At 38.5% G+C, this 10,849-nt stretch overlaps 2 protein-coding genes across 2 annotated transcripts; one reads left to right on the plus strand and one right to left on the minus strand.

Moving 5' to 3' along the window:
- The first annotated feature begins 1,732 nt into the window (after window positions 1-1,732).
- Window positions 1,733-5,105, plus strand: LOC131164958 (scarecrow-like protein 28). The gene has a single exon (XM_058122525.1). It carries the CDS (start codon window positions 2,741-2,743, stop codon window positions 4,733-4,735), a length of 1,995 nt encoding a protein of 664 aa, XP_057978508.1. The 5' UTR covers window positions 1,733-2,740; the 3' UTR covers window positions 4,736-5,105.
- An 849-nt stretch (window positions 5,106-5,954) lies between these two features.
- Window positions 5,955-8,703, minus strand: LOC131164683 (probable (S)-N-methylcoclaurine 3'-hydroxylase isozyme 2). Its single transcript, XM_058122068.1, has 2 exons — window positions 7,615-8,703; window positions 5,955-6,906 (listed from the first exon to the last, which is right to left on the minus strand). Exons 1-2 carry the CDS (start codon window positions 8,506-8,508, stop codon window positions 6,301-6,303), a joined length of 1,500 nt encoding a protein of 499 aa, XP_057978051.1. The 5' UTR covers window positions 8,509-8,703; the 3' UTR covers window positions 5,955-6,300.
- Between the last annotated feature and the right edge of the window lie 2,146 nt (window positions 8,704-10,849).

Here is a 10,849-nt window from a genome sequence, read left to right on the forward strand (position 1 = left end):
CGGGATTGGGGTATTACAGTGCATGCATCTCATTTAGTGTATGAGTCACATATCACAACAAATGCAAAGCGGAATGTGAAAATGTGGGAGACAACTAAGTTTCTTACATCAAATAAAAATTAATTTTTTGATATTTGGTGTTGCATGAGCATATGTATTTTATTTATTTTCTATACAATTAATTAATATATTATTGAGATAAGTTTAATTTAATTTTTTGTCAATTTATCTAATATTTCCCTCTAGCCCACTATGAAGTGTAATAACTAGCTAAGCAAATATAGCATCAGTAATAGTAATTTTTTTTATTGAAAAATTAAAAGTATATAGATATTTTAGGATACTAAAGAGTGAAAAAAAGAGTTACATATACTTATACATATAATTAGTTAGATCGAGATATTTATGTGTTAATTATAGGTATCAATTGGCAATGCCATGTTTAATACTTTCTTAGTGTTCTAAGCAATATTGCTGCCAGAAATATAAGACACTAATAAGCAAAAAACCAAACAAATTAAATAAAGAACTGGTAAGTCAATCCGAATCTTACCATATGCTGATTGAATTTTTAGTAAAGCTCGAGTTCACTTCACGCATATCTTAAATTAAATCTGAATATACTTGCTCAAGTATTTTCATTAAAATGTTGTATGAACTTGATTCACCGCCACATTGAATAAATATTAATTTTAAAATTATTTATTTATCCTACATAGGAGTATGGGGCTCGGATCTTAAATCCAAATTCAAGACTCGAAATTTATGTTCCCAAAACAATACTTTAAATTGATTAAATGAATATATAGGATTTTTTTGTAGATCAAAGATCAAATATTACCATCACATTATAATATTTTGAGAAAAAAATTTTAAAAATATCAAGGATATTATAATTTTTTATATTATTTATTTTTTAAAAAATTATAAAAATAATTGAAAGAATCTAAAAAGTTAAAGTTTATTGTTAAGTCAAATTACCTAATTATAAGATAAACGGATAATCGGTCTATTACGTTGATGAAGGATGAGCATATAGGGGCTAATGATTAGCCTATTATAGATATTGAATTATTTATGAGTTTATTTGTATCCTTCAAAGTAAGCTATAATTTAATGTCTTCCTCTACATCAATTTATCCCCGCTTATGTTTGATCCTCTATTTATACTCATGAACTTTTAAACAAACTCATAATCGAACTTATAAACACACCTGTCCTCACTACTTCGAAGGCTTATCGGACCAAACTAGAATAAGTGGATTTTAAAATTGTGTTTGAAAATCAATCATTAATACAAATTGATCCATTTGAATGAGAGCATTTATCGAATTGAAAAACTAAACTATTCACAAATAATTACGTGCGCGTAAAAACAAATCAGTTTAGAACAAAAGACCAAAAATAAAAAAGCAAAGATCAGAAAAAAGATAAGGAGAAAAAGATACTGATCACTGCCTGTTCTTAATAAATCGCTTCCAAATTAGTCAAGTGAGAAAGCAAAGAAGTCATGCAAGTTAATGATATCAGTATGGGAAAAAAATAAAACAGCTAAAATGATGATGCAACCCAACGGTCACATGAACGGGTCTGAGGAGACAAGCACGTGCAGACCACGTGCGGTGCGTGAATGGGTAGCAGACATCTCCCCAAAAAGGGTATAAAATTCCAATCACCGCAGACCGTACGCCAACTCCCCCACCCCAACGGTCATATTTCACCGACACCCCCAACGGTCACTTGGACTGCTATTCTCCGCCGTCAGATCTCCATCCAACGGCCACCAGCCAAAGTTACGCAATCCTTCTCGAACACCCGTTTCCTCTCTCTCTTCATGAGTTTTTTCACTGCTGGGTACATCAAATCAAATCAGTTGCAAAACCCAGAAAAGGAAAGAGCACGGCCACTGACGGCTATGGAAGTGGAGAACGCTTCGTTATATAAAAACAGTCTTTTATAGGCGTTTGGTTTTTTTTGGGTAGCCAAAATTGAGAGGGGTGTATCTTTGTTGATCTCTTTCTATTGTTTTTTTCATGCACATGCTTGCTTGAAAGGGTTTTTCATAGGCTGGGCTTTCTGGGTTTTCGCTTAGATTCAGAGTTTGCTGCTATGGACTTGTTGCCTGTTTCAAATGTCGATCCGGGTCAGAAGATTTTCCATAGTTCCTGCTGCTACCAGTTTGAGCTCGTATGCTTCAGGGGTTCCTCGATTGGTGTGAGTTCAATTGAAAACCAAAATCACAGCTTTTTCCAATGAGTTTTTTCTGATAATTTTGGAATCCGATGATCCTTTTCTCGTAGGTGTGAAATTAATTTGTAGCCTTCAATTCTTTGATTCTTTGGGGGTAGGGTTTTGCTTGATTTGTTATTGGTGCACATTCATATTCTTTCATTTAGGAACACTTAGATATATGAACGGTTTTCAATTAGTTTTTATTCAGTCTGTTTTCGCTTAATTCATCGGATTCCTATTGTTTTTGTTTGATGATTCTTTTTCATTTGGATTTTCGTTTTATTAAGTTTCACACACTCACTTAGACCGTCTCTCTTGATTGCTCTTTCTGAATTTGCATGCTAAGTTTCGCTTGAATTCGTAGAATAGATAGCAAAAATCATACATTGCATAGTTCAAAATACAGAGATACAGAGAGAAAGAGTGAGCGAGGGAGAAACTAGGAAAAAAGGGTGGGTGAATTGAAGTTGTCAAAAAGAAAGACGAAAAAATTGGAAGGGTATAGAGGATGTTGGCTGGGTGTTCTTCATTGTTGTCGCCGAGGCATAGATTGAGGAGTGAAGCATCTGCACAGTTCCAAGCTTGCCATTTCCAGTTGCCTTCCATGAGCACACAAAGATTGGATTTGCCATGTACTTTCTCCCGCAGGGATGCCTCCCGGTCACAGCCCCTTAGGCCTGTGGGCATTGCGGTTGAGAAATCTATTGAAGCAAAGACAAGTGGCTGTTCTCTCAAGCAAAATATTCGACTCCCTCCCTCGGCAACGAGTATAGAAGGGAGGCGGGATATTAAAGATGAATTTTGGGGAAAAGGTAAGAGCTTGAAGAGGTTGGCTGAGCAGGGGTCAGTGGACGAGTCCTGTCTAAACAGAGGAGCAAAGAGAAAAAAGGAAACTGGTAATGTTGAAAAATCCTTTGAAGGCAGCCATGGTTTGAGTTTAGGCCAACATTTTTGGTTTCAACCTGGTTATGAGGTGCTGCCTCGATCTGTTGCTGGGCTTACAAGCCTTAGTCCTTCTCAAATTCCTATCTCTCTTGCTTGTGGGGAGGAAGAGAAGGTTTTCTTCATGCCACCTTTGCCACTGTCAAACAACGCCTGGGAATCCGTTGTCACTGAGATTACAGAACTAGGTGAGAAGGACGTTGAGACAAGCCAAGGGCCTGCTGCTAAGGAAGTGTCAGGATCGAGTACGTCGGAGAGTCATAGCTTGACACATAGCCTGAATGAGAACACATCAGAACGTGAGACAGGTAATGGATCTGCACTACCTTACCTACATGAAGACACCAGGGTGGCACCAGGCAACCAAGACAGTCAGGGGGAGCCACAGGAGTTTGAGCTGATCAGTCTACTTTTGGCCTGCGTGGAAGCAATCAGCTCAAAGAATATGCCAGCAATCAACCATTTCATAGCTAAACTGGGGGATCTTGCTTCGCCGAGGGGAAGCTCCCCTTTATACCGTATTGCAGCCTACTTTACTGAAGCTTTGGCACTGCGAGTTGTGAGGGTTTGGCCTCATATTTTCCATATTACAACTCCTCTGGAGCTTGATAGGGTAGATGATGATGACCATGGCACAGCACTGAGGCTTCTAAACCAGGTGAGCCCAATTCCAAAGTTTGTTCATTTCACCTCAAATGAAATTCTGTTGAGGGCTTTTGAAGGGAAAGACAGGGTTCACATAATAGATTTTGACATCAAGCAAGGGCTTCAATGGCCTAGCTTGTTCCAGAGTTTGGCCTCTAGAGAAAATCCTCCAAGCCATGTTAGAATCACTGGTATAGGTGAATCCAAACAAGAACTAAATGAAACAGGAGATAGACTTGCTGGGTTTGCTGCTGCACTAAACCTGCCCTTCGAATTTCATCCAGTTGTGGACAGGTTGGAAGATGTGAGGTTGTGGATGCTTCATGTGAAGGAGAAGGAGTGTGTAGCTGTGAATTGTATTTTCCAACTGCACAAGATGCTTTACAATGGAAGTGGAGGAGCTCTGAGGGATCTTTTGGGCCTGATTCGAAGCACAAACCCCACAATTGTTCTTGTGGCGGAGCAAGAAGCTGAACACAATGACCCCAGTTTAGAGTTGAGAGTTTCCAATTCATTGAAATATTACTCTGCCATATTTGATATGGTTGATTCTAGCCTTCCAATAGACAGCCCAGTCAGAGTCAAGATAGAGGAAATGTTTGCACGAGAAATCAGGAATATAATTGCTTGTGAAGGAAGTGACAGGTTTGAAAGGCACGTAAGTTTTGAGAAGTGGAGGAACTTGTTGGAGCAAGGAGGGTTCCATTGCAGGGGAATTAGTGAGAGAGAGATGCTTCAGAGCCAAATGCTGTTGAAGATGTATTCATGTGAGAACTACAGAATAGTGAACAAGCAAGGCCAAGATGGAGTGGCAGCACTTACTCTAAGTTGGCTAGATCAGCCTCTTTATACGGTCTCAGCATGGTCACCAGCGGATGTTGCTGGCAGTTCATCATCTTTTTCTCAGCCAACTTGATCGTTGCAGTCACCCTTCATCGCATCAAAATTCCATTCTCAAATACAGAAACAGATACAAATTCTTTGTAGGTAGGAAAATATTGTCACCATTCTTTCATTCTTTTGTTGCAGATACCGGTCATTGTCTGATAGTGCATGAGCCTCTATTTTGAATACGGTAGGTCAAGCCAGATCTTTAGATTTCAGTCATTAGTAACTTGAGTTGTATTCATTCTTTGATTCTTTATGTATGTCGAAATTCTTTCCTGGTCATGTCATTTATTTTATTTCTTTTCATGTTCTATGGAGGAACTTCATGTATTACACGGACCATGTAGCTCAAAGTTGGATTCTTTACATGTGAAATTATTTATTTGTTTTGTGTTGAACTGTTATTGTGTTATTTTACAAGTTTTATTCAAGTATAAAAAGGTCACACAATGACAATTGACAGTTTCCTTAAGGATTGGTATTGCAATTAAAAAGGGAAAAAAGAAGGAAAAATACGCTAGAAGAGAAGGCTTGAGAATTAGTTTAGTTATGAGGAAGGTGCATGCAGTCGTGGAAGTTCTAAGAGTTGGCAAGCAAGCTGATAAATGAAGGGAACCAATAATGCAAACGGCCAATCCATCCCAATGTTTTAAAAGGCGTGAAGGCATAAGGTGAGGCGTTTTAACACCTGAGGGGCGAGGAGTAAGCCTTAAGGAATTGGAGCGTAAGCCTTTTGAGAATTTGTTTTTAAGATAAAAATTAAATGAATTATATACATTTGAAAATAAATAAAATTAAAAAAATGACAAATCGAATGTAAAAAAGAAAAAGTAGATATACTTGCAAACTACTTGTTGCCCATTCAAAAATTCCTAACTTGAATACATGACATAAATCAAGACAAGAGAAGGCATACCATTACAAAGTTCAAACTATTTTCATATAACGAACTTTGGAAAGGTTGAGGTTCAAGAGTTTTAGAAATAAATTCATATTATGACATACTTTTATACAAACATGTAGTTAAAATTTTCTAACCAATTATAAATTGAGAATCACACACCCAAAATGCGTGAGCCTCAACTAACAAGGCACAAAAGGTGTGTTTTTTGTATAAATGCCAAAGCCTCGACATGTAATGCGTTAGCCTTTTTGGAATTTGGTATTTTAGATTGAGCCTTTTAAAACATTGCTCCATCCAATGCTGCAAATTGTGTGTTTTACATCAAAATCAAAAGCTACAATCATAATAAACAAGATAATAGGCCATTTTATTCATCAGAAAGTGGACACTGATATTGCATGATACAAACCACACTGTTTATTCATCAGAATATGTAACAAAGATAGTATACATGATAAGGAGGCAATGACAACCTCTTGGCCATTTTTTTATATGCAATATAAGGCCATCCAATGGCGAAACTTGTGCATTTTACATGAAAATCAAAAGCCACAGTGGTACTCAATAAACATGATAATAGGCCATTTTTATACAACATAAAGTGGACATTGATAATGCATGATACAAACCATACTGTTACTCATCAGAATATGTAACAGTAAGTGAGGAGACTATGGCAACCTCTAGGGTCATTTTCTGGTTTTGGGAATCAGAAGCAGAGGTTCTCTCTTCTGCAATGTTATTCCAAATTTCTCACCCATGTCCAGATTGCTTGGATCATTTCCATTTGGAAGAGACCAGTCAAATAAATGGATCAATGAAGCAAGAACCAAGGGAATCTGCTTTGCAGCCATGGGTAAGCCAGGGCAGATTCTCCTTCCTGCACCAAACGGCAAGTACTCGAAATTGCTGCCTTTGAAATCTAAGCTTGAGTTGAGGAAGCGTTCTGGTTTGAATACTAATGGGTCTTCCCAGTTCAGCAGGTCTCTTCCAATTGCCCAGACATTTACAATTACCTGAGCGTTCTTAGGGATGGTATAGTTCATCACTTTGCACGAGTCGAGAGCGCGGTGAGGAAGGAGAAATGGTCCAGGGGGGTGCAGCCTCAGAGCTTCTTTAACACAGGCTTGTAGGTAGGACAGCTGAGATAGATTGTATTCTTTTACCATGTCCTTGCCAATCTCTTTTGCAAGTTCTTCTTGGACTTTCTTCATAGAAACTGGATTTTTTATAAGTTCTGCCATTACCCACTCAATCGTACCGCTACTGGTGTCTGTACCAGCTGTGAGTAGCTCCTGGCAATACGTGATCAAATGGTATCATATTGAAACAAAGTATGCTGCACCATTTGTTCCCTCACAAGCGTAAAAGAATTATATTTTGTTGAACAAACAACCAATCAGTTCTTACTTGAAAAAGCTGATAAAAATATACAATTAACTAGTTCCAGATAATGGTTGTGCTTTCAATCATAGCATGCGGGATCTGGGTAGTCGCCAAATTTTTAAAATTGTTTTATGCTGGTTATACTGATTTTTTCAAAGAAAATTTCTAACACAGTTAGTAGTACTCCAAATCACTATAGTTTTAGCCAAATAATCACACCAAATTTGCCTGTGAATCACCTGAGAACTCCGATTCTCCCGTGTGGGTTCAAGATTTATGTGAGGGTGTTGGGTACATTGTTAATGTGGAATACATTTGCCTGTGAATCGTGTTTGGTTGTTTGTAGTTTTGAGTGTGGGTGCTTTACAAACGTAAGGTGTTGGGCATCTAATTTATCTTCATAGATTTATAGCCTTATTTTTTTTTCTTTTCTCGTGGTGTGGTCCCGCACCTCCAATTCCTAACCATAATGACATTAGAAAATAAAAAGTTCACAGCAACTGACAAAAGTAACCATTTGAACATTTAGTTTGAGCATTCATTAAATAAGCAAGCTGAAAAAAGAAGAAAAACATAAAAACAAAACAAGGGAAATTTAACAAGATATCTTGACAAACCAGAGCCAATTGGTTGATCTGATCATCCGTAAAATCACTGTCGATCATCACATCCAAGAAATCTTGTCTCTCACAAACACCAGCAGTTCCCCTTTTCTCTCTTCTTTCTTTGATGACCCACTCCCACTTTGCACAAATCCTCGCGAGCACGTCCTTGCACTTCTTCTGTCGCCTCTGAAGATCCAGACCACCCAAAACTGGATAAAAATCGCTTAAATTTGGAGCAGAAACCGCCTCAATTAGTTCCGACACAAGCCCTTTCATCCCCATATGCATATCCTCATTCTCAGTCTCATCCCCCACGCTGATAAAATCTCTGGACACGAAAACATTACTCAACATATTAAACACAGTCCCAAAAACAACTTCCCCAACTCCCACCGCCTTCCCTTCCATTCCCTCTAAAAATTTCACCATCTCCATCACTTTTCTCTCCCGCATACAAGCTTGAGACTGCAATGCTCCGCCGGAAAAAAGCTCTGTTCTGCAAATTGTGCGCAACAGCTTCCATTTATCGTTGCAATCCAGAGCCCAACCTAGGGAGTTGCCATTGAGTTCCGGCCTCCTCATCGGCAGGGCGCTTGGAACGTAGCGGCCGGAGAAAATTCGATCGTGGGTCTTCAGAATTTCCTCGGCGGCGGCCGGCGAAGAGCCCACGACGAGGACTTGGGTCCCGAGTCTGAGGGAGATGAGGGGGCCGTAGGATTGGGCGTAGTGGGTCAGAGTGATGTGGGGCATTTTGCCCATGTGGAGAATGTTGCCGAGGATCGGCCATGGCCGCGGCCCGGGTGGTAGTGAAGGGGGTTTTGCAGGGTTTAAAGGTTTGAAGTGTTTGATGATGAGAAAGAGCAGAGGGAGGAGAAGGAAGAGGAAGGAGACGGAGAAGACTTCCATGGGAGTCGGTAAAGCCGTCAATCGGGTGGATATTGTTTACTCATATCCAGTCCTCGATCGTTCCAAGCAATTGGTGCTGCATGTTTTGGCAATTTCAATTATTATTTCTGTCATATTATAAATTCCATCCACTCATTAATACTTCTTATTCCCTTTCTTTGTACTTCTTTTACTTATAATCCTTCCCTTATCTCTATCGCGTCAATACTTAATCCTTCCTCTATAAAATTTTGTTTTCCCCCTTTTGATATATTGGCATGTTCCCGATTTCCTTTTCAGAGGTAGGCCACAGAATATTTTAGGAAGCAAATTGATTGCATTGTTAACCAAATTTAGATTGCTTTCCCTACTGTTGCCCCACATACTGTTTTTTGTTGTACTAGACTAGTAATCCTGTTGCCTTCTACTCACTCAACTTCATAAATTTTCAGCTATATGGCATAATTTGATGATTTACCCCAAATATATAAGTGGAAAGCTAACCACCGGCAGCCAAGAGGAGATTAAAGCCTAACATTGATTAGGACAGTTACCACCCAAGTCAATCGGCTGGCTAGAGCAATTGACGCCCACTGACGAGAGCAATCTATGCCAACGCTACAATAGCCGAAGCGATTCACACCCGCACCATAACTCGCCAATAAATGACATATCACTCTCGGATCAAATTCCATCACTTTAAATAGGGGTTCAGAGAAGAGGTAGCTGTGACGCCCTGCTTTTCCTACCATTTTTTTTTTTTTTTACAATAATAAACAATAATCAATCATCTATCAAATATCTCTGATACCATGATAACAATGTCAACCCAGTTCATAGTGGAATACCGGGGATATATCTGTTTATAAATACACACTATCCATACAACGGAATACATAAAGTGTTTGAATCCCATATACAATACCAGAGTACTATAACCTCCACACATATACATATATATCCTCAAAAATCCATAAAATACTCTAGGGGTTATACAAAACATATCCCTAACTCGAAATCACTTGCCCTGAATACTAGGGTTGTAACGACCCAAAAACTCATGCCATTTTTTTTTTTAGACTGTAAAATTATATTACTCTGATACCTCTTATAAAATCTACTATAATATCTCGGTCCCAAAGAGGACACCCAGAATTCTTGTTCATAGAAACAAAACACCTATGTAGCGAAAAATATAAATTACATCACCATAATTACAATACCAGAGTTTTAGTAGTTTCCAAACATACATACACATCTCTCCAAAATCATCCACCAGAACCCCTAAGAACTACTCAAAAATACAACTCCCAAAATCACATACCCTACATACAAGGCAGTACAAGGGTCTCCTCTATTTCTGAGTTTGATCTGCTCGTCTAACTGGATCACCTGAAATAATTATAAATACTAGGATGAGACAACTCTTAATAAAATGAAATATGTTATTACCAGTGTGTGGCAAATGAGTCAACGTGAGTAACATATTTATTAATCAGGCTGTAACTGAGATAACATATAAAAATAAGATACATCATAACTCACACTTATGTCATTTAAAATACAAGTGTTTATTAACTTTCTACTTAATCATACTTTTAGGTACTTTATATATATACTTTCTGTTTTCTGAAAATCTATATACATATATACATATATATATATATATATATATATATATATATATATAACTGTGAAAACTTCCCTAAATGGATAATTTTATGTCAAGATTTAACCCCTCATGACTGGGTTGTGCGGCCCGTGGGCTGGACTTAATACTAGCTGGCATACCGGGGTAAGTCAACTAAAAACCTCTGTCGTTAGATTGGCCACCTCAACCTGGACAACCAGGGATTCTTTGTCTCTCCCAAGGTACAATCGACTACTCATAAATTCCACAGTCTATTTGAGATGTGTGGTTGCACTATGAACTGTAATAGTTACGGTACCGTACTCTGTAATCTAATTTGGTCCATTAGGGTCTGATTGTAGTGACCCGAAGAATAATAGTATTTAAATAATAAAGAGGGAGAGAAATGGAAACAGTAACAGAAGGAGGTAGCCAACTTCGTTGACGAACGCTTTACGTTCATCGACGACATTGCATTTTGGAGGTAAAAATTTCCAAGAAAATTTCCCAGGCCTCGTCGACGAACACATGAGTTTCGTCGACGAGAAGATACCGAGAGAGGATTTTTGAGAAGTCTGAAATTTGTCGATGAAGGTACAAGTTTGTCGACGAACTTGCAACAGGGCTCGTCGACGAGGGGACGCTGCTCGTCGACGAATCCCATAGTATAAATAGTGCAAAACTTCGAATTAACTCAGAAATGCAGTGCCGCTTTCTCTCCTATGGTCCCTC

Source organism: Malania oleifera, chromosome 9 (genome assembly GCF_029873635.1).
Source record: "Malania oleifera isolate guangnan ecotype guangnan chromosome 9, ASM2987363v1, whole genome shotgun sequence".
NCBI classification, from domain to species: domain Eukaryota; kingdom Viridiplantae; phylum Streptophyta; class Magnoliopsida; order Santalales; family Ximeniaceae; genus Malania; species Malania oleifera.